The sequence below is a fragment of the Rhopalosiphum maidis genome, chromosome 4 (assembly GCF_003676215.2).
Source record: "Rhopalosiphum maidis isolate BTI-1 chromosome 4, ASM367621v3, whole genome shotgun sequence".
In the NCBI taxonomy this organism is placed as follows: Eukaryota; Metazoa; Arthropoda; class Insecta; order Hemiptera; family Aphididae; genus Rhopalosiphum; species Rhopalosiphum maidis.
Genome location: NC_040880.1, coordinates 41,275,958 through 41,301,861, shown reverse-complemented (window position 1 = coordinate 41,301,861; position 25,904 = coordinate 41,275,958). Strand labels below are relative to the sequence as shown.

Here is a 25,904-nt window from a genome sequence, read left to right as displayed (position 1 = left end):
CGTTCGTCCTAGTATATACGTGCGATTATACAGTCACGGACGAAGAACCATCAATTATCTATTATAATTATTACCATTATTGTTATCGTTAATGTTATTATAATGATATACTGAGAACAGGAGAATAGGCAATGCATAGTAATCATCGTTATTTTTACGAATAGGGCGTGGAATGCGAATCCACTGGATCGTGAGCGCCACCGTCGCACCGTACCGCGTCACCGATCGCCGCCAGACAACAAACCGAACCCAACCACTGTCCAAACGACACACAACAGTTCCCCCTCCCCACTTAGATACCGCGAAAACGACCTCGAGACGAAATATTTTTTAATTTTGTTATTTAGTAGTCACTATTATTATTTACCGTTAGTGCTGACTGAGTACTATCAAGTGGACGTCACTACGCCAGTCAGTTCTCTGTGTTCTGTCGATCTGGTTAACAATACCCGGTGTTAAATTGCCTAAATACTTAGGTATCTATTATTCTTATTCTTATTCTTATTAATATTTAATACCAGTACAGTCAATATCTCCGATCGGTTCGATCGAAATATTATATTAATAAATACTTAATAATCGTAATTCGTTGATGATATTTAAATATTATTTTTGTTTAGCAAATCAAAATTTTTTCGAAAATGTCGTACAAAGTCACGTACTTCAACTTCACTGCTCTGGCTGAACCCATCAGATTTCTTCTGTCATACTTAAACATCGATTTCGAAGATTTTCGTTTTGAACGCGAACAATGGCCTGCACTCAAGCCGAGTAAGTTTTTATTAAATATAGCTCAATGGTATCTATTTACAGTGGCGTGCCCAGGAATTTTCGATGGGGGATATATGTTATAAGAAAAGACAGGATTTAATTCTATTAAAACACACAAAAACTGTAAAATTATACCAAAACATACATAGAAATAGATAATAAATTACACAATACAAATACGAGTCATATAAAAAAAACTTTAAATTCTTAATTATAAATAAATTAATTTAAAAAAAAAATCGATGAATGTATTACTTTTTTTGCATTAAAATTAATAATTAAATATATTTCCAAATTATGTTTATTAAAATTAAATCTTTTATTACTTAAAATATGTTAGTAAAAAGAAAAAATAAATTCTACTTCTACTACTCTAGACTCTAGTTATTAGTGCATATTAAAAAAACTCAATATTTAGTTATATCTAAATAAACTCTGCTTTACCCGAAATGATTTTATAGTAAGATTTAATAGATTTATATCCTATTTAGTAGTTATATCCTGAATTTTTTTTTTATTATGTACACATTATACACACATTTGTCTATAGTTTTTTAGTAAGTAGCTCACAATTTGATTCTTCCAAGTTTGTAAGATTAATGGATAACTCAGATAAGTGTAATTGTATGAATACTATAAACCACATTTGGCTGCATTATATTGTACAAGTTGTTTCAGCTTTTTCACACTGATGGGGTTTAATATAGTTTTTAAACTTTTAATCACAATTAAAAAAATTTCAAAATTAATTTGCATAGAAAATTGCGGCAATAACCATGTTTCCGACCTTGTAATAATAGGTTCAGGAATCGGGAGGTAAAGGTATAGGTATACCTGGCATTTCTTTTCTGTATTTATTTATTCTCGATGGTATTACTTTTAAGAAAGCTTTTTTTTTTCTAAAATAAACTAAATAAGTTACATATGTATTAAGATTTTATATATTAAATTAATTACCATTGTTAAATCTATTTATTTAATAATGAATTTAGTTTAGTTAAGTATTTTGTTCATTAAAATACCATATTTAAAAAAAAAAATAATCAAAAAACGTGAAAAATTGTAAAAAATTACATTATAAAATTAAATAGGCAGAGAATGAGAGAACATAAAGTATATATCATTATAATAAAATGTATATATTATAATTTATAAGCAATAACTTACTACTTATAACCAAAAGCAATGACTTAATAACAAGTAACAACTCTAATATCTAATAATTTGTTTTCCGAAAGTCAGCAAAAAAAAGTAAATGGGGGGGATATAACCCCTAACCTTCCTCCCCCCTGGGCACGCCATTGCCTATTTAATATCTTTTATTGCAAACTATCTCACAGCGCTTTATAACTTAACTGTAGGTAGTATAATATTTAAATACTTTATTAAATTGATTCTTAAATTCTAAATTATTTGCTATTTGTGTAAAATTGTAGATATTATTGGTACTATAAACCTATAAACCCATAGATTGGTACTTACTATTTAATTAGTATACAAACATAATCGAAAATAGAAATTTTGATTGGATTATTTATTTTTCATTCAAATATTTGTTATTTATTTTTCAATCTCTTTTCATTAATTAAATAGAATTAGGTACCTAATTTACTTGGCATAAATAAGTATAGGTGTTAGGGTTAGTTATATATGCGGATAAAATGTTTTATACATTAACATATTATTATACACTATGCATATTATAATAATATAAGACATGTTTACATTTTTTTTTCTATAGTATTTATGTACTTTTATTATTCATCAAATTTTTAATTGTTTTAAGTTTTAACTTGTCTTATATCCATCAAACTAATTTATAACTTTTAAATACCTACCTAGTATCTTATTGGCAAATAAATCATTTACTTCTATGATATATGATACTATATTACTATATGACATAACTAGTATCTACCAATTTCAGTTTATCTAGAAAAATATTTAATTAAATTAAGATAAGTAAAAATAAAAAAATGTATCTTTTAGTCATTGATTAAATATTTAATCAATGCTTTTATTAGTGAACTATTTAAATATTATTATTTATTTTTTTTATTCATTTACTTAATTTTTTTTAATAATAAAACAAAGTATTCAAAAATATTTTCATGTATTAATTAGTAAATAATTATGATAAACTATAAATGAAAAATAAAACAAATTTATTTTTTCATAATTTAACAAAATATTTAAATAATTGTTCTTTTCTAATCAATAATTTGATTTTAGATCTAGTTGTCTAATGACACGATGTCAAAGAGTTAAGTTTAATGATTATTATAGTAAAAATCCTGAACCATCTTGTGTAGTATCTTGAAATACAGTATTAGATCACTTATTGTTTATAATTTTTATCAACAATTTCTTATAAACTAATACAAATTTATATACTGAAGTATTGAGATTTGCTGACACCATATCATTAATAATAAATCTGAACAAACTAAGGATAATTTATGATACAATTTATGTTTGGTTTTATAAAAACAAATTAAAATTAAATTTACTAAGTCAAAATATATTTGATTTAATTCATAAGTGTTTAACATTTTAAGTATTTTAAAACTAAGAAATTTATTCATTCATATTTAATAGTTAATTGAATAATACATGTGGACCATAGTGCATTGAACTTGAAAATATTAAAGAAATTAAATATCTAGGTCTAATTGTTAATTATTGATTTAAATAAGATACTCATGTAAATTATATTAATAATCATATATTTAAATTATTCTTTTTATTTAAAGAAATTATTTATTCTTCTATTGTGTAATCAATGTACTCTTCTGGTATATCTATTTGAAAAGGATCTTTAATAATTACTTATATAGATTTATTGTCGCTATTAATTATATTTTCAAATATTTAATAAATCTACTAGTACTGCCTTAATTTTAAAAAAATCTTCTGTGAATGATTTTCAATTTAATTAATTGAACAACACACATTTTCCAAAATATAAAAATGTATTTAGCCAAATAAGTGTTTTATATAAAATTGTAAGTTTAGATAGAATCTTAAATATTAATATAAATAACTTCCATAATTTATCCATGTATAAGTTATTTTAAACATGTTGATTTATTTATTATTTAATTTATAGTTGGTAATACTTATGAAAAAATTATATTTGATTTTACATTTTTTTCATTGCAACACTATTTCATAAATGTATTTTAATTAATAATTTATGTTAGTACATTCTTATATTTAAGATTTAATTATTAAGGTCTATTACCCAACACAAGTTCAGTTGTTAAGGAATACTGCAATATTGATATTATGAATATAAAATGTTATAAAATTACAAAATGTACCATCTATTATTATTGTTGCAATCAAGTTATTATTATTATTAAATATCCAAGATTAGAAAATTTAATAACTTTATAACTAACTGTAAAATACAATGTTAAACAATCAAAAAATCTGTTGTAAAAAAAAAAAAAACATCTTTCATACATTTTTTTCACATTGTGTTTATCACAGATATATATTACATATATTTATATATATTTTACTTATAAAATGTATTATAGATTTGTAGTAAATATAAATAATATATAATTATATAAATCATGGTTAGATAGGTACCATGTTTGTATAAATAAGTTGCTTACTATCTGTAATATATCATTTTTTAGTTTAGATATGTTGATATTTATATAATTTTTAGATAATATATAATTTAGTTATTGGATAAATATTAAGTACCATATTGTTTTTATTTGTTTTAGCGATGCCATTTGGAAAAGTGCCAACATTGGAAATTGATGGCAAAGTATTGAATCAATCAACTGCTATTACTCGTTATTTATCTAAAAAGGCTGGATTAGCTGGTAGTGATGATTGGGAATCTTTGTTAATCGATATTGCTGTTGATAATATTCATGATTTACGACAAGGTAAATAGTACCTATTATTCATAATTAATTATAATAAATATTATTTAGATTATTAATTGTATTATATAATTTATATTATTTTTATAGCAATAGCATCATATGCATATGATCCAAATGAAGCAACTAAAGAAGCGAGATATGCACCTTTGATCAATGAAACAATACCATTTTACATGGATAAATTTGAAAAAAGTGTCGGAGAAAATAATGGATACTTTGTAAACGGAAAGGTAACTATGCTTATAATTTATTGAATATATTTACAATTCCTCTAACAACTAAACAGAATGTTTTTGTTAAAATATTTAATATAATTTAAATTGAAATTCAACTTTAATTTATAAATATTTTAAGTTAGTTATGATAAACTATGTTTAGTTTCTTATTTGATGACATTGGGATACAGGTTATCTTAATTATTGCGGTATCTGATATTTACTTTCATTTATTTATTTGCTCTCTTTAAAATTTCAATAAATGAATAAAAAAAATGAATAATTATTAATGTTAAATTGTACAGGGTATTTGTGTACAGCTTTTATATGTTTTAGGCAGGGTCCTTGTGTTAATTTAATTTATTTTTGTTTTATTTTTCAAAAACTGCTTTGTATATAAATCTTTGGTCTCATTATTGATAGGTTTATAAAACTAACAGTATACACAGTTCTATAAGATTTAATTATAGCATTTTATCTAGTTGATTATTTTTATATATTTCCTATTTATTTAATTAATTTTTTTTTGTAAGTAGTAAGATTTTAATTAATAATTTGACATTTTATAAATAAATGAAGAACTTGGTGTTAATTTTAATATTTTTTGTTTCAGTTGTCTTGGGCTGATCTATTTTTTGTTGCTATTTTAAACTACTTGAATTTTATGGCAAAAATTGACTTATTAGAGGGTCGTCCAAACTTGAAAGCACTAAATGAAAAGGTATTAGAAATACCTCAAATTAAGGCATGGGTTGCTAAACGACCAACAGACAATCCTTAAATATCAAAGAGTATAAAACAGCACATAATAATGATAAGATGAAGAAAATTATATTTATTTTAAATTTAATTTTACCTCTACAGATGAATTTTATTTTTACACTTTTTATGATTATATAATATTATTTTTTTTTGAAAATAAAGCACTTTTGAAAAGTTTTATGAAAGTTAATACAGTATACATTATACGAGTTAATAATTTGCATTTATTACTGTATGCTTATTGATTTTACTTTTTGAAGGTTGTTCCAGTAAAATTAGATCTACTTGGTTTTTAAGGAGTCAAAAGTAAAAAAATTATAATAGTTTCAATAACTACCAAATTGCTCAAAATTAAGGAAAAATCTGGAATTTTAAGAAAAACCAAGATTTGACAAAATCGATTTTTTTTTTAGTGTATCTCAAAACTAAATAATTCTAGATACTTTGAATGTTTACCAAAATGTTTATATTAGTATTTCCTACAAATAGTAAAATAGTCTTAATATTTTGATTATTTTTTAACTATATATATACTTGAAATTTTCCTTTTTTTATCAGTTTTTACTATACATTTTGATGAGTTGTTCACTGGTCCATAAACTTAAAACAAGATTTTTTAAGTTTTCTAATTGAAAAAAAAAGTGTAATATAGTTACATTTATAATCACAGACCCCCAGTTTAGTATATTATATTTATAGTATAAGTATATTCTGTGAAGATACATATCTATACATCTAAGTATAATATTGACATAATTAAAGCACAATGCACTCTATAATATGTTTTCTTTATCTTTGTATCAAACATTATATCTAGTTTATAAAATGTAATGGCATATTATACTCTTGATTTGTATACATAATAGCCAGCATACAAATTATGTATTTTTCATATTACCTATTTATATAAATGTGTGATACAGTATTATTGAATTAATCCACTAATGATGGGTGTGTCAGTTTAAAAAAAAAATCATGGGTAGTTACATAAAATACTTAAACATGTATACATACTTACCTCATAACTGAAACTGGTGTTGAAGCTGCCATTAAAACAGATTTAAAGTTGCTTTTATATTTTAAATACAATTTTGTAAGATTGAATTTGGTACAATTGATTGTTGGATACTAGGTATATTGATATTATAATGATGTATACATTCTCATAAACTGCTAATAATTATTAATTATTTTATTCAATGAGCATAACTTTACATTAAATTAAATTCCATTGTCTTTTACATTAGATAATGTTACCTTACTAAGATAGGTACTTAATATATGTGATTTGTGTTTGCTAACATAATTGTTAAATAATTATTAATTAATATTCACCCTATCAAATTATCAATATAAAAAAAATTACAGAAATATAAATGTAAAACAATTAATGCTCAGAAGTATTGATTGACAGGTGATATCTGTTTAAAACCGTTTTTCATTGTATACAATGTCTTGGAACAAATTCATAACAGTTGCTAACTCAATGACCTGCAATGGTGCACTCGACATACATACAGCAAAGCAAATTTCTTAGTTTATTAAAATATTGTCTTAAGAACATGCACAATTGAATGTTTTTAAATTCAAATGTAAGTAAGTTTAAACAATAGCGATAAACTAGCTATGTAAAATATAAGTACGTCTATTCTACTAATAATTATAAAAATAATAAGTACCTACCTTGGCCTAACTAATAGTTTATTGTTAACTTTAATTGACACTTTGAATATAGAATTTTATAATTGTCATTATGAGATAATTTTTAATTTGTACATTTTGTTTTAATTTAAATGTTTTTCATAGACCGATCCCTCGTTGTTTATCGATTTTTCGTTTCAGATATTCTCGTATTTGACTGTATACACATCGGATACAGGTATCATAGTCTGTTCACCGAGATAATGTGGTTATTTTATGCGTACAACTGGTGCCGAGAAATGGCGAATTGGGTGTTAACACGATACGTTCAAGTTTGTGCCAAGTGCCTACTTTATTCTTTTGGCGAACGGAATGATTGGATGAACTAAAATGTATATTATAATTTATAATTAATTCAACAACATAATATAGAACACTGCAGTAATGTACCCATTTTGCCTATACGATACGCCGTGCAACACTTTAAGTAATAATAATTAAGATAATAATAATATAATAATATATTATTATTATTGATATTAACTATATTATACAGTAGCATCGTAGATAGTTCTCTTCAAATTACCATGAAGCTACTGTATATGGGTAATATGTAGGTACACTTTATTTTTAACAGTACTTTTTTTTATGCTAAAAACGATTTTTAGCGTAATTAATAACGTAGATGGTATAGGTATTAAATATTTTACAATATACAATAGTATATTTTACTATATTTTTGATTAAAATATAATTTATTTTTAACTAAAATTAATTAAAGCCACACTTGTGTATACACCTTTACGATTATTTTGTAGATTTTTTATAATTTTCTCGAAATCTACAAATACATTTATAAAATGCCCTATTTTAAGTACTTAAGTGCCATTTATTTTACATTTCCAATTAATAGAGTTTTTATATGAGAATCGTTGAGTGTACACTTAAACACTATAAATTTTATATTGAATATTCATTATATTTTCAGTTCTTCTCAGAATATAATATTATTTATTTAATTTTTTTTTTTTTTTTATAGTAAAGTAAAAATAATAAGCATTTTTTATTATAATCGTAAATTGATTATAATTTTCAACTATTAATTTTTGCTTTTATGTTGTAAATACACAGTTTTTAGAATTTTGAATAATGGAAATAATAAATAATATATTCATTATTTATTGAGACTAACATGTTTTTTTTATTCTAACAAATAATTATATAAATATTTTTTGAAGTAAAAATAATGTCGAAAAAACATAATTATTCAGCTTGTATGGCAAATAACTCTATTTACAATTTAGTTTTTACACCATAGATTATAATCATAGTATATTGCATTACCCGATCGTTGTAGCGATGTCCAATATAAACTTTCATAATATACTCATTGATTTACGTAATATTTTATATGTGTAAATTAATGCCTGTCTAGCAAACTACTCGTTTGCTTATTATTTTATTATATTTTCAAATGTTAGTTTTGCATACGATTTCATTAGCAGATAATTTTTTAGCTTAGGTAATTTATTTATATTGAACACGGATTTCCAAGCGAGTAACACATTGACGGTCAAAACAATTACAATAATCGGTATGATCTACTAGTAAATTTTACATAAAATGTATCATAAAAACAGTAATACTAAATTTAATAATATAATATTAAATATTACTTAAACTATCGTGTTATAACACATTATATAGTATAAATATTTAGGTTTTTAACTATTTATATTTAAAAAATTAATGAACAATCATAATATATTAATAAATTATAATATGAATATATAATAATAATATTGATCTAGACTAATCAATGTGTATTGTACACATACATTTAAATATTTAATACTTAATGAACGTTAAATAGCTTTTGAGCCATACGTAACATATTTGAATGTTTTTCTGAATAAATTTGTTCTTCCCGATTATAACTTCTTAAAGTAGATTTTTAAACACTAAATAATATTACTTAATATTCATAATACACTATGTTATTATTACAACAGCTTACAACAAGTATCATTTTACATAATTCGGTGATAGTTGGTGCTTCAAGGTTGTATAGGGAATATATTTAACTAATATTTTTATATTAGATATTTTTTATGTATTCACAAATATACAATTGTGTACGAAATAATATTATTCACAATAATATGAGAATGGTTGCTTAAATGCATTATAATAATATAATAAATCTTATAAAAAAAAATATGTAATGATAACATTGATGGAAGGCCATTATTATAAAGACAAAAATTGGTAAAGGATCAATAAATGATAATATATTATACATTTTAAGATTGCTACCTACTTCATATATCATTAAGAAAGTATTATTATATAATAAAAATAACATACAAGTTAACTAAATCAGAAACTGATAGTATTTTATGTTCATTTAATCCATTAATTTTGGAAATATTATAAAAATGTATGATTTAAAATTTGTATTATATTTTGTATTATCAACAGGCACTAGATCGCAATCACTGTTGGATAATATTTTGTTTTGATATTATTTGATTTCAATTATTGTTTTGAACATTAATCCGGTACATAACCAACGAAACAAAGTAGGTATAGATGTGAATTAAAAAAAAAATAATAATAATAAAAATAATTTAAAATATGAATGATATATTGTACAATCATAACACATACATCTATAATATAAAGGAAAAAAATTGACACGAATATATTGTAAAATATACATTAATGGTAACGGTTAATACAAATGCAAAGGAATACAAATTGCAGGTACAAAAAGTATTGTAGACTGGGAAAATGCACGATAAAAAAAAAAAGTAAAACGGTATTTATAGTGTGTGGTATCTTTCACGTAAATTTACAATATAAAATATAGTCGCGATATCCGTATAACATGAAACCGGTAATGGAACACCTATAGGTATTCCACGGCCGCTGCATCGTAAACACTTGCTGTCGCTTAGATTTACTTCTGTTTTGAAATTCCTATGTTATAACGAGTTTGAGTAGTTGTGATAATATTTTAACATCATTAGAATTGATACATACACTTAGTCAATATACGATGAAATCTCGATAAGTCGTCAACAACGAAAAATACCCCATCATAATCGTCGTATTTATATAGGTAACAAACTCAATGCAGGAGTAATCAGATAGTTCATTTTTTTTTTTTTTTTGGTAATAAACGCAGTAACTGTGCGAATGATCATTATAGTCGGGTTTTATTATTATAGATACAAATTATTGTTATGATACAAACATCGATTTGCACAAGTCTTCGGGAAATTCACAACATCAACTCGGTTATAGTATTTATTTATTCTATGCCTCTGATCAATAATAATAAAACAAAATTGCTAAACATTTACAGCATATAACATGAGTGTATCGAATAACACGAATTTGACCATATACGCATAAAAAAAAGGAAACCGAATAAAATATTTATTGACGTCGCTATAAGGAAAGTATACCCGCGGTACCCACGTTCTACATATAATATTATATAATATCTGCTGTGTGCGAAAATGGGTACTCTTATTATTATATTATTTAGCTTATTCGAGTGAAGGTATACTTGAAAACATTTCCGGTGTTTAGATGAAACGGAGGTTGATTTTATGAGCGCTTGTCAGACAAAACGTCGGCTTTGAAAGGAGTTAGATGTTCGGAGGGCAGGAATAAGAGGAGGGGTCGAGGTTTTGTAAACAGAGGCAAGAAACCACGGTGTCGATCTCTATAATTATTAGAAGTAAATATATGCGTAGCGTACAAACTAATTAATCCCTTTTACGATTGTAGGCCAGTCAGTAAAACCTAAAACGTTTAATCAAATCTCAGCTATTTGGATACGCGAATCAAACAGAAATTTATCGGATGACCGTACAACTTTTAATCGTACCTACCCATAGTTAAAAAAGAAAAAAAAATCTAATTTATCGTTTGCGTCACTAAAATATCATGCATGCGGAATAGCCTACGGAATTATATTGGGTATTATGCTGAGTTACTGTAAAATATGACTATAAGTGTTTTCTGAACACAGCAGAACAGCTGCTAAAAAATTATCAGAACGGTATAAAACGCGATCAGAGTACCGTGGCGGTTATCATATTTTCTAGTTTAGTGACTGTAGTGACGAAGGAAGCCGATGGTTTAATGAAAAATAATTATACTCAGAAAATTGAAACAAAATAGGCAGATTAAATATCTAGTTTAAGACCACATCGGGAGTATGTTGAAAATGCTGATAATAAAATATTTCGTTGTTTTGAAAATTCGTTTAAAAATAGAATTACAAAAATCAAAAACATAAATCACTTAAAAAAAAAACTATAAATAGAAAATAATAAAAACTAAAGTGATTTATTCATACTATATATTATGTTTTTCATACTGAATAGCTTATACCTAGTCATTTGTTGTCATGTTTGGTTTAAAAAAATACATCATACATTATATATTTTATTCAATTTTTGATAACTAGAATTATCTTACTCTCGTGGGACTTGAGAGTTATCAATATCACACTGCATCAACATTGTTTATTAAAGATTTTGTCTTCTGAGAATGTTTTCATATTTATATTCCGACTTGTATTAAAGTTAAAACAAAGAAATAGTTTTGCGGTTTTAACTACCTAAAATTATTCTGGAAATTAATCAATTTCCATTTTTTTCTCGAAAAACACACACACACACACACACAATACACATAAACATATACCAGACATAAAATACTTACACTATCTCGTTTGGAATCACAATAAGAGAAAAAAATTGAGATTACTTTTTTAGTTCTTTCTACTTATTGGCCTTTTATCATTTTCTTATGGTTTATATATAAACAACGAACATGGATTCACAATATTTGGTCGCCGTATGATGAAGTTTTAAATATTTATTTTGGGCACCGTTATTATGCGTTGACTCAACACGAATATTGACAAATAATCACGACGTAACATTAAAACAAAATGTATAAGAATTCAATTTGTCATCCATCGACCTGTTATGTATTAAGCACTGAACTATACTATATCATTTTTTTTTTTATAAAATAATCAATAATTAAATAGCGAACATATAGGTTGGTCATTATTATGGGGGTACGTGATACAATGTTGGACTTGTGTAATAGAGACTGTGTTTTTATTTTGAGCTTGGAAAAATAATATCTGTGTGCGCTCTAATACAACGAATATAAAACATCAAAGGTAAGTTGGCCTACAAAAACAACAACATGAGCTGACATTGGTGTATATTGAATTTCTTCTTCCTTTTCGTTTCCATTTGCTGTTTTCTGGTTCTAACGCTGCATTTTTTTCTGTAAAGAATAATAATAATAATAATAATAATAGTATTATTTTTTTTTACAAAAAATATGACGAATAATACATTGTTATATCAAAGTATCAAATAACTAAGTAACAAAATAGTAAAATAAAGGTAAACATTGGTGAATAAATTTGTTAAAATTTTACATAATAACAGTTAGTCAACAAGACTTTATAAAAGTATTATTCAAACTTCAAACTTTAAAATCATAAAAGAAAATGAGTGAAATATTTTTTTTATCAAAAACATTAAATTTAGTAAAGTTTTTATCTAAAATGTAAAATAAATTAGCTGTAACTTTTAACCGGCTCACAAAAATTTATAATAGAATTCTTTATAACGAAACTACAAATTGATTGTAATACTATTAACAAGATATTAAGTGTAGATTACATGAAACACTTACTAAAAATTAATACCGGGTACAAATTTCAATATAATAATTACGGTTTTAAAAATATTATGCAATTTAGACTTTTGAAACTTTAGTAGATACAATTAAAAATGTTTTATAATGTTTGATTTGTTCGGTATTGAATACTTGTATACAAAAATATTTCATTTTCCTAAATTTGAAAATTTTTTCAAAAGTTTAAAGTTAAATTTATTCAAAACTGTATTTCATTTTACTAAACAAGAAAAGAAATTAAACATTAAACTCTATAGAAGTTTATAAATATCTGAACATAAATCATGGTTTTTTTGATAAAAAAAATAAAGAGTGTTTTATTTAATTATATAACATAACCATTAAATATTTATTTACCATAATTTTTATTTTTTATTTTTATTGTTTAAATAAAATGCAAAGAAAAATAATAATAATAAAAAAAAATGGTTTTAGTTATAAGCTCATATCGTGCATATATATGTATAATGTATAATATTAATATACCAGCTGCGGTGTCTTGTTGTGGAAGAAATTCTTGCATGTCTTGGATGAGCCTGGCCAGATCTTGGCTGTCTTTGGCTATGCTACAGATTTCTTCTTGGTTGAAGTCCGGTTGGATTTGCTTGCATAAAAGTATTTGGCTAATAACGTTGCCGATGTTTGATGGTCCGGCACGGTTTTCTGTGGTATATAATATTAAACAAGAAAATTAATAATATTTATGATTATTAATGGCACAGAATGATTGGTTTGGGTTTTATTAGTGTATTTTTTTTTTATTATTTTCACTAACCGAAATATCCAGTCATGTCCATCGGTATGAGCTGTACAAGACGACTACATTTTCCGAGTTCTCGCAACATCATCTGACACAGGTAGAACAACAGGGCCAACTCGGGGTGATCCAGCAGAGATGATTCTAAATTTGACCTGGCAAAAAAAAAATTGATATATATTTTTTTCTTTAATCGAACTGTGTACATTTTTAAAACGAATTTCTAAACGTCACTCAATGTATGTATAATGTATATATATATATATATTATATACACGGACATAGTTTGTTGGTGCGTGCAATATCGATTAGACGGATGTCATTGTACCTAACTTTATAATTTTGGGCGTAGGCAACGCAGCGTTGCGACATAAATCCCCCGACCGGGATGGCGAGATTCGTACATTATATATTATATATAGTTATTGCATTTATAACGTTTATATATATATATATATATATATATATATATACACATAATATATTATCTATATACGTTGGAATGTAATTACTTTACACGGGTATCATAAATTTTAAATGCAATTTAATCGGCATTGTTTTAAAAATACATTTTATGCATGTTGTGCGTATGTATAATATATTGTTGAAGATGGACATTCCAAATTGATTGGAGAACGACTTTAAGAACATTTAAAAATTTATTTCGGAATTTATTTTTCCTTAATTTAACTTATATTATATTTATTTTATGATACATCAATTTTTCCCACAAATATATCGTTCCTTTTTGGTTCGAGGTTTTTAATAGCTTTATATTTTATTTAATACGTCAATTGGATTTAACGGAGTGTAGTTTGTGTGGCGGACTGTAATGGTTTTCGAAAGGAAATCCAGTAATTATATCGACAGTTTGGGTATTCGTATTGAAAAAGATGATTTGTTTACAGACTTTTAAAGTGGCCACATCTGTTATTTTGTTGAATAAAGGTAAAAAAAAAAAAAACATATTTCAATAATAATTGATTAGTAAGAACAATATGCGTTTGGATCATCGAAAGCCCGGTAAAATGAATATAATTTATTAATGTTTTGTTATATTTATGAGTTATGACACAATGTAGTTAACAACTTATTTTTCAAAAATTTCTTAAGATTTATAAAAATAAAACATAATGTTATAGCATTATATGACAGGTATCTAATATATGTTTTAAATTAAGTAGTAAGAATAATGACAAAACATGCTCACAGGTTTATATAAAACGAATATTTTCATAAAAAACGTTCTAGCAACAGGGATCCAAAAATATCCATAATTCATTAATTTCCAATTAAAGTAAAATTAAAATGTTTACTTGTACTGTATTTTATATAGTATTTCAACATGTAGGTATAAGATTGTTTAATTTTAATATAATATCAAAAGTATTGGGTTAAGATAATAGATTTTAATCTACATGGCATATACTTACAACTAATAAACAATTATAATATGCAATGGATTTAAGAAAGTTTGATTTCGATTATTTTTCATTTTATTATTATAGTCGTTTATCAGCAAAGACTTTATAAGCGATCCAGTATGACCATCATATTATATTTTTTATTTTATATTTATAACTTCGTAAGTAAAATCATTTTTTGACGAAAACAGTTTTAATAACCATAATATGTATACTGTATATTGCATGTATATAAATATCGAACTAAAAGTAAATTATTTAATGGCATTTAGTGTTTGGATGTTGCGGATAGTGGTGTGCCAAAATTAAGCGAGGTATCTGCCACTCCATTTCCACTTATCTAAACATTAAATGTTAATGTTTAATAGTGGTTGTAAATAATTGACTATTGGTTTAGTATTCGTTATTAAAAAATGATAAAAAAATCACTTGGTAAAATAACATATACGTAAATAAATATAATATACTCGGGTGTAATAATAATTCCACCAGTCGGTAACTAGGTTTTTAGTATACGACGAAATACGCATTTATTTCTATACATAATTATACACCGGCTTTAAATATCTGTTCAACCACAGGGGTTATTATAAACAGTACTAATATCATGGCAACGAAGTAATATCAAATGTGCAACAAATAATAATATTCCCGTTTAATCACGCAATTAAAATCACTCGTAAATAGTAAATTATTTCATAATAATAAAGTTGTAAAATGTGTTTTTGCGTATGTGATTATTTATATATATACTTACATAGTACATCATATTATAAGTAATAATTTAATATCATATGTATATATTAATTATATTCGTTTCGTATAAAATTATATCGCCTTCAACGATGATAGCGATTATACTTACTATGGTATATGTGTTACACAGTGCGAAATCAAGTATTTGCGATATCAAATACAAAATTAAAAATAACGACGAAGGTGAGTTTTAGGAAACGACATAACGGCTCGCACGAATTAAATGCATAAATTTTATACCCGAATACCCGTAAATTATTGTTTGTCAGTAGCTTACCCATGAATTGGGGGGAAGGATCCGATGTACAATAATTACTTTTTTTTAAATTAAGTTTCTAATTTTTATTTAAAAATATAGTTATTTATTACTGCCAAACAGATTACTTATAAACATATTATACCTGTGTAAGGAAAAGCTAAAAATGTATGTATTAAATTTAAATATATCCTGTAAGTATTTAGTTTATTGTTTGAGTGATATTAATAAATATCTATTAAAATAGTGTTTTTTTTTTTTTAAGATTATTGAGTCCCCCCTTACAGAAATAGCAATAATTGTCAAAAGTATCTTATCATGTACTATTAATATAAACCAATACGTATTTACATAATTCACTGTATAAAATTACAAGGTCAAGTTAGGAAATATTTGGGATGGCAACAGTAGTTTTTTGGTGGTTAAATCTTCCTAAACCCTCCAATTTATACCTATGCATGAGAGTAAATTTACTAATAATTATAAAAATTTAAAAGTAAAAATATTATCTATGGTTGTGCGTAAGTTTTTTATTTTTATTAAATAGAAAGCAATTTATGATGATCATTTTAAAACTGTAAATTTATATTAAAACAATACATTATTTATTATGTATGTTTTTTTTGTTAAACTACATTTTTAATGGTATGCAAACATGATTTAATGATTAAATTTCAACGGGGGTGGGGTCCGAATATAAAATCTTGTATTGTCCTTTGGATATGCAACCGCAGTTTGTTATACACAAAAAGTTCAATCGTTTATTATTATGTATAATATTAGTAATATTATATTACCTACATATTATAATCTACGTCGTTATTTGGGGTTTAGGGCAACGATAACATTTCGAGAATTGTGTAGTTCATAAATCTGAAATCGAGTTCATGACGTACCTACGCACCAAATTTCGAAACCAAACTATACTATAATATCTTATATTTAGCGGAATGTCTAGAAAGTTTGGAAATGCTCGATATTAATATTGTATACACTAAACACACATACACTCACACATATATAACGTTTACAGACTTTCTGTACGACGATACCCAGCCTGTTTATATTAATTATGTTTAGGTACACACTTGTACAAAAACTTTACAATGTCAAATCAAAGAGAAAATGAAATGGCGTCTGGTCTCTGACGATTTCTGTATCTGACATTAATGAACCTATACGCTGCTATACAGGAGGTTTATAGCATAAAAACCCAACTTCACGAAAAGCACCCGTGAAAAGCACTCGATTCATTCCTACACCAACAACCATATAGACGGCTGATTATAATATAATATACAAAATAATATTATATTAAACTATTTATATTGTACGCAAAAAATGATAACTAAAACCGTAGAAGTCGTCACGGAAATTGAACGTTCACACATAAAACGTACACATCACATGCTAAAATATCTCCCAGTTCTAGAACGTTTTTAATTAAGGGCAAAAGTTTTATCAGCATTTTGCAATTAATTATTTTATACATGAAACAAAAACGAGATGAAAGGATAAACTTTCGTAATATTGGATCCCAAATCAAATATTTGGTGAGATCTTTTGTTTTGCTATAAACGTGTACAAACTATACACTGTCCGAAGACAATAATAATAAAGGCCACGGTATTGATAAAGCTGCTTATTCTTTATGACTGTCTCAGAGATGAGAACACGGCATAAACACGGTCTGTTAAAAATCACATTACTGACGGCTCGTCTAAAACCGTTGTATAATGTATGTGCGTGTGTATATATAGAATTATATAGAGGTGCACCGAAAGGGGGTGGAATCACGGATCTATACCACCTTTTTTTTATATTACACAACAATGTTCATAAAAAAATTTAAAGCGAACATTTTTTTATTTCACCAACCTAGGTAATAAATAATAATTAATATGTATTGTCGTTTATTATAATTTATATTATTTTAATATTTAAATTTTAAATGCATGTTATTTGTTAATAATAAAAATTTAATAATGGATGGACATTTCTTAATTTGAGACCCCTTGCCCATACAATTCCTGATTGCACTACTTATTTATATCACAAAATAACATTCTTATAATAATTTTGTTGATTGAGTTATGATAATTAATAATTAATTTATATAATTTAATACAATTTATTTATTATAATATTATTTGCGAAACGGATTTATATATATTATAATATATTTGACACTCGTTGATAATTGCGTCAGTTCTCAAGATGAAATCAACATTTCATTATACATCAATATACATGTAAATACATTTGATTTTAACTTGTTCTTTGTTTCAATAATACAATACTTCTTACAAAAACTGTTGATCAAACATTAGATTTTATTCAATATTAGTTTAGTCGAAAAATATATTGTATAGTATAAATGGTAAGTGTAAAAAAGGTAATCATTTGTTTGCTGTTTCGAATATTTCGTTTTTCTTTGGATCACTCATCCACTAATTCTAGGAAAAATTTGTATTTTCATTTATAACAAATAATTACAAAATAATTATGATTAGTATTGCTATGTTACATAATATCATATCGTAGTTTTTGCTTTGCATTCGTGTCCCTCACTTTGTTTTAAACATTGAACGCTATTATAGTTAATAAACTTTTTTTTTAGACTACTCATAAAATAACATCGAACGGTATGACGTATAGAGTCGCTTAGCGTCTTAGAATAAAGTTTAATAAACTAACTGACCGATATGCAATCAATTTTATTCTAGTCGCGATCGGTGAAATATCATTTCCATTGACGGCGAACGTGGACGGAACGTTGTCGAGAAAATCAGAATTCGCAAACCGGAGATTATACCGGGACTACCGAGGAAGTGCAATCGAAACGTACAATCATAACCAAGGGGGAAGTCGTCGTCGTTGTGCTCGTACGCCACAAGTGTTCGTCAAAAAGTCAGTTGGAGTTGTTGGCGACAAGCGAAGGAATGTATTTTTTGGAAATAAGGAAGCCTCAATATTTGATAGGTATGAAGGTGTGTTTGGCCATTGCGATAGACGCGGAAAACGGATTTTAAGAAATTGACCACTGAATCGTTAAATCTTTGTCTTTTTTTGCTGAAAATTCATTACGATACAACAGCTGTATTATAACTAAATAATTAATAATACACCCAATTTTCACCTAATTTTTTTGTTTTTAATATATACCTAAATGACAAAGAGTTTTTATTCATATGAAGTTTTTATTTTTATCAAATTTTAACCTTTACTAAGGTCTGGTACTGTACGAGATTTTTTAAACATTTCCAAAACAATTTCAGGTACCTACGTTAAAATAATATATCTACGAATTTGGGTTTATTTTACGCTTGATAGCTTATCGATAGGTAACGTATTTGATTTTGTTATACATTCTTATATTATATTAAAAACTAAGTATAATATAAGTGCGTTTAGGCTTATATATAATACACTGTGTACTATTAAAAACAGTTTTGAAAATAAATTGTTTAATATGTGCTTTTATGTATAAAAATAGATTTTATTCAACTTGATTTTTCAATAATAATCCAATCACCAAGTTCTGAACGTGGAAACATAGTTTATACTTAAGCGTGTACATGTTATTTTTCTATATAAATCATATACATTTATATAATTATACCTCATTCAAGTTCGAAAAGTTATTTAATATGTACGTTAGTAATTTAATTTTAAAATGTATTTAATTTAAATATCCTGAAAATTAATTTTCTCGTAGTTAACACATATTTACAACTTACATCTATAATTTTGAAATACATAAATATTAAATAAATAATCAATAAAAATATATAATAAATATTAATTAATAGAATACAATATAATAAGTATTAATAATATAATATTGTAAATTGTAATTTCTTAGAAAAATGTTAGTATATTTATTATTTACACAATAATTACAAATTTTAAAAATATATAAATAATATTTTATGTATTTTCCAATGTAAGGATAATTATTTTAAAAATTGTATGCATTATTTATATAAATTAATGAAAATGCTATTTTAATATTATACATATTTTTTATAATTAAAATATGATTATATATTTATTAATGATCAGTAAAAATAAATTATACTTGAATTGGGGTCACATATAGCTTGACTTTTAATGGAGGTATTAAGCTTATCACTTTGGGAAAACTTGGCGATAGTGCAATAACCATATAAATATATATAAAAGGTATCTCGTATAGATTATCTCATTAATCTTTTAGGTAAAAAAATGCAGGTAAACGTAAAAAATTGGCTTAAAGTTGAAAAAAAAAATGTCTAATGCCAATTTTTACTTTTAATATAATATGATAAAACTAATCACTAATAGTGGCTATTTATTAAATTCATCATACACAGCCGTCATTATCCATATGAAAAAGATACTTGTTATATAATATGCAAAGCATATGATGATATATATAATTGTAGCAAGTACCTATATAACAATAAATAATTTAACAATATGTTTATTGTATACATTAGTATGTTCAATTACAAAGCGTATATGATTGCATTTCAATAAAAAATTTTTTATCGAGTACAAAGATTGAAAAGTTTCGAATAGTCTTAGTTATTGATTGGAAACCGAATCCAGTTGTTATTTAAAAGGGATCGTTTACTATTATTTTCAAATCAATTTCCCTGGACTTAGATATAACCTATCCACAGTTAGCAATAAATATTATACATTTTAAACTAGTTTTTACCTACGATGATAATATTTTAAATTATGATTTGTTACTTTGTTCACATTGATTTTTCTAAAATGTGGTCGTTATTAAAAAATGTATGGATAAATTTGTTAACACAGGAAACAAATTTTCAATTCTCAGAAAAGTAGTGATCAAAAGAAATTTAATACTTTATTTTAATAAACATAGTTTATGATTTTTTTTCCATTTTTAGATTTTAAGTCGTGATTTTTGAGTTTATATATCGAATAATTTAGCTTGATTTCTTAATAATATTTCCGCTTTGAAAAAATGATTTTTAATTAATTTTTCCTTGTAAATATTCTCTAAGTTGTTTAAACTTTTAGATTATATTGTATTGAACAGTAAAATTGAAACTGTTATTAACTATATTATTAAATATGTACCTATATTTATATTTTATATTATGTATATTTATTATACACATTATTATGTGAGTTATAATTTAATTGGATAATTCGACAAATATAAAGTTCATTACGTAAATTATGCAGACTTTGCATGCAAGTAAGTTATAACTTGAAACCTCTCGAAAACCGTATAAATTGACAGTTATGAAATTAGAGTGAATATTTATGGGCTTAATGAGAAAATGTCCCGGATTTCGAACAATTGATCACGGTAGTGTTGTGTTGCGTGACGACGATGATCTCTAACGCAATAAATGCAAATCATAAAATATATGCGAGTATATCCATTATAATAATATTATGTCCGGCATCGCTGACGGTAACCGGAATTCGTCAACAGGCTACAAATGGACCATCGGTGTAGTTAGTATTATATTATACGTGTACTATGTGGATAGTAGTTGGACGTTGTTTGCTGACGAGATGGAATGTTTACCCATTGTTTACAATATTGCGTATAGTATTTTACTATTTATTTAGTATTGACGCACACAACTAATCGAATGATTAGAGTATTTGAGTACAAAAAAAAAAAAAAAAAAAATACTATAGAATTACTTAACTCGTGTAATGTATCGGGTTTTTGGTATTTACTCTTTTTTTTTTTTTGATTCCATTCGGAGAAAATAAGCTACGCGTACAGGCTTATTATTTGTATTACACGTATTATGTTCATTTGGTTTTACAGTAATGTGATTTTTATGTGAATTGATTCCGTGGATTTTGGTAAATGACATTTTTCGAACTATACAATCGTTTCACGAATATTGTTAAACAAAAAAAATTTTGTAGCAAAATTACCATTATTTTATAGAAAATATATATATTAAAAATACCTCGAAGAAAGTAGCGACCATTGTCGCTAACGTCCATTGTTAACATGTTTTATTTGCTTTTTTTTTTTTATAAATTCAAATGTTATTCCTTATAATTTGCAATATTAATTGGTATTAATTAAATATACACTCGAATAAAAATATTAAATATTTAAATTTTTAAAAAATATTATTATACGATATGTACCTATTGCAAGCATGGGATTTTTATTGTATAAAATTAATAAAACATACATTGTATTCGTTTAAGTCTTAAGTTAACGTTGTATATGTAAATTTTATTTACAGCATGTACATATTTTAAAGTAATATAACATATTGCATTAGATGAAAGTCATAATTAACAAGTATAATATTTAAAAAGCTATTACGATTGTTTTGTTATCGTTATGTAGGTCGTTGGGTGTATGCAAATACCAGAGTTATTTATATATCATGTTGTATTTTTATAAGAGAAAATTCTTAAATTTATGATTCTATAAACAAAACGTAATATTTATTTATGTAACTTAAAGTACGGAATCAATACTACATTTCTTTTATATTTTATATATTGCCGTTCAAGGATAACATTAAACACAAATTATACATTACGTATTAAACGTAATATGATATTATATAAATATAATACTTAGACAAAATTTAATTTAAAAAGATAAACGTAAAGAATTTTAAGACCAAACATTAATGAGTTCTAAATATTATGTAATTTTCGTCCTCGCGTGTATCAAGGACATTTTTATGTATGTTTTATTGAATATTTAGTCTCGAATGACAGTGCTAGAGAATGTAAAGAATATAGTTGTTAAATGATTGTTATAAAATTGCATTTTTAGTATTTTTATTTGTATTGCTATTATTATTGTTATTTTTTTTAAACATTTATATTTCAAAGTTTGCGTTCAATAAGGTTTATTTAAATTAAAACATTACATTATGCAGTAATATTATAATAAAATGATATCATTTTTCATTAAACTAAGTATATATTACTATACTTAAGTTAATATAATGGCTAGGGTTTTCAACAAAAATGTACAATTTATTGCATTATTATTTAATGAGAAAGGTTTTTTTTTACTTTAATTATAATAGATAGTTGTACACTTGCAGTGATTTCTAATACTATATGTATTGATAATGAATGTATTCCAACGTTAGTGTTACACTAAAATCGTTCAATATTTAAAAGAAACGTTTTAATTAATATTAATTTGTATATACACAGTACACACATATCAATGCACACATATAAACACAATGCGTGTATTATACTAAACAAAAATATCTACATACTGCAACACGGTTTGAATCGTTTTCTCTCTGTTGCCGGACTTTCGAGACAATATGGTTTAGCTGAATGGAAGTATGGCTTAATAATGCTCTACTTTTAGTTTTACTCATGACAATGTAATATGTATTAAAAACTTTAGTGGTTATTCGGAAACTTTTAAAATTGGTCAGTCAGTGTTCATCTTATAAAAAACTTTTTCACAATATAATTTAGACATACACACACACATATATATATATATATATATATATGGCGATATAGCTACATAGGCAGTAGGTAGAATATACTATATTAGAATAATAACTGGACAATATAATATAGTTTTGCAAACTAAATACTTGTATGTATATTATTTGCGTTGGGCGTGTATCTTGTAAATTTAAATATGTAAGTTGTGTGTAGAAAATCCTAACTTGAAAAATGTCTTCCTCCGGCGAATACGATTTTTTTTTTATACGAATATATAAGTGTAGTGTATAATATATATGAAACCAAAACTTTATCTTCTAAAAATGTTAAGTGAAATATTTCAGAACAAACAGCTCTACTGGATTCTTGAACTTCAAAACAGATAATGTTGGGAAAACTTAGCTAATTTACAGGATATGATTCCCGTAAAAGAAGACAATTTATAGCGCGTAGATTATATAGATATATCAGTTAGTTTATTTTCATTAACAAATAGTTTTTTGTCCATTTGTTACTTCCCAGTTTTATTTTAATAACTTTTATTTATCGTAATTTTAGAAAGGAAATATTTCGTAACTTTGGGTTTTGGGAATATTAGTCTTAAGAAAACTACTCGTATATATAGTGTTAATGCGTAAGACTGTAGACCATTATACTAACCAGTAAAATTTTATATCGGTGAATTAATAATATTATTTTTAAAATAGGTCAAGATGATTATATATTTATAATTTATATAGTATATTATGACGCTATTATTGATTATCCTCGACTAATATCATTAACTGTAACTACTTACTACAACTGTGATATAGACAAAAATTATTATTTATAATTAGGATTTAAATATCTAACTATAATAATTAATAAGTCTTTAATATTCATCATTTAATTTATATATTGTGTATAAAGGTATAAAATTTAAACATGTCCATAATAGTATTAAGAAATATTATTTAATTTTTTTATATAATTTTTCAGATGTTATTGATCAGTTCGAGAAAATTACAAACGTTTCCAATATACTAAGATATAAGCCAATCGATATTGCAAAGATTACATTTTTTCATACGATATAATATTTTTCCGTCTTCTCCTATTTCGGGTAAGTTTCAAAAATCTATAATAACTGTGTATACGATCTCAAAAATAACAATCAATGGTAAATAGTAATAATTTAAAAGTTAAAAAAATGACTATAATACCTAATAGATAACAGTTATTATTATTAATAATAATAAAACAACTTTGTGTATATCCTTAAAAATCTATTGATCATATAGTGATCGAGTGTCATCGATGCAGACTCGTGCAGTTCATAAACAAAATAATAGTGGCGGCGTAGATAATCCATAAGTACCTGTATGTACACCCAATATATATTAAACTCAATGTCATCGGTGCGTACACACGATTCATCGACGCACGATTGTATACAATCGGCATAAAAAACGAAAACATACGCGCACGTAAATAACTAAAAAAATATTAGGTTTTCGGAATGCTTGTATATTAATACGAGAACCATAAACCTATACATTTCCGAACGCATTACCTAATACGTTTTATATACATATGATATATTATGCCTCTATTCAGATAGGTATTATTCCTAATGACTCGAAATCAAAAACGAAACGCATATCCGACGAACGAATAACAAATAATACGGTGTACAGTATTATGCGCGCCCCCAGGCTCATATAATAATATACAACAATATAATAATAATAATAATAATAAAGATCCGTGTGCGTGTGCGGTGCGAGAGTGGTTTCAAGCCGTTAACGCGTGAATGATGATTAATTGTCAAGTAGAAAACTCGTCCGGCACAGACTACACTCATTAGCGTGCGTAATAATTTACCCACACCATAGGTCGGTCGTTATATTATTCGCTGCAAAGACTGATATTGTAAATCCAAAAGTATTTTCCTAAGGTTTCCGCGCGACGCGACCGATGATAAATCGTCGGCGGATTGCGATCATCATCAGCCGCACACCGTTTTCGACCTGTGCGCGTGCGATATGACGTGATCTGCGTTCGATTCGTTTGACCCGCACGACGAACAAGACAATATCATAAGCATCTATAAAACTTTTTTGATTTCCGCACAAGACGTACCTATGAATATTTCACAAACTGTTTCAATTCTAATTGATAAACATATAACATATTGCACACTCGAAATACGACGAAAAATTTGATTAAAAACAACTTGATATA

The 25,904-nt window shown here is 25.4% G+C and overlaps 3 protein-coding genes across 4 annotated transcripts in view; 2 read left to right on the top strand and 1 right to left on the bottom strand.

Annotated features, from left to right (window-relative positions):
- The first annotated feature begins 274 nt into the window (after positions 1 to 274).
- On the top strand, positions 275 to 5,865 carry LOC113559315 (glutathione S-transferase-like). The gene is made up of 5 exons (XM_026964992.1): positions 275 to 476; positions 621 to 771; positions 4,515 to 4,682; positions 4,770 to 4,912; positions 5,511 to 5,865. The coding sequence occupies exons 2-5, from the start codon at positions 642 to 644 to the stop codon at positions 5,676 to 5,678; spliced, it is 609 nt and encodes a 202-aa protein (XP_026820793.1). The 5' UTR covers positions 275 to 476; positions 621 to 641; the 3' UTR covers positions 5,679 to 5,865.
- A 4,595-nt stretch (positions 5,866 to 10,460) lies between these two features.
- LOC113557471 overlaps positions 10,461 to 25,904 on the bottom strand; it is a 205,246-nt gene continuing 189,802 nt past the window's right edge. For both annotated transcript variants that reach the window (XM_026963013.1, XM_026963014.1), the window contains exons 4-6: positions 13,821 to 13,957; positions 13,532 to 13,708; positions 10,461 to 12,625 (exon numbers count right to left, since the gene is read on the bottom strand). In XM_026963013.1, coding sequence (XP_026818814.1) covers positions 12,510 to 12,625; positions 13,532 to 13,708; positions 13,821 to 13,957 — 430 coding nt within the window. In that variant the 3' untranslated portion in view covers positions 10,461 to 12,509. The remainder of the gene's footprint in view (positions 12,626 to 13,531; positions 13,709 to 13,820; positions 13,958 to 25,904) is intronic.
- On the top strand, positions 16,072 to 19,278 carry LOC113557472. Its single transcript, XM_026963015.1, has 2 exons — positions 16,072 to 16,165; positions 18,965 to 19,278. The coding sequence occupies exons 1-2, from the start codon at positions 16,072 to 16,074 to the stop codon at positions 19,276 to 19,278; spliced, it is 408 nt and encodes a 135-aa protein (XP_026818816.1).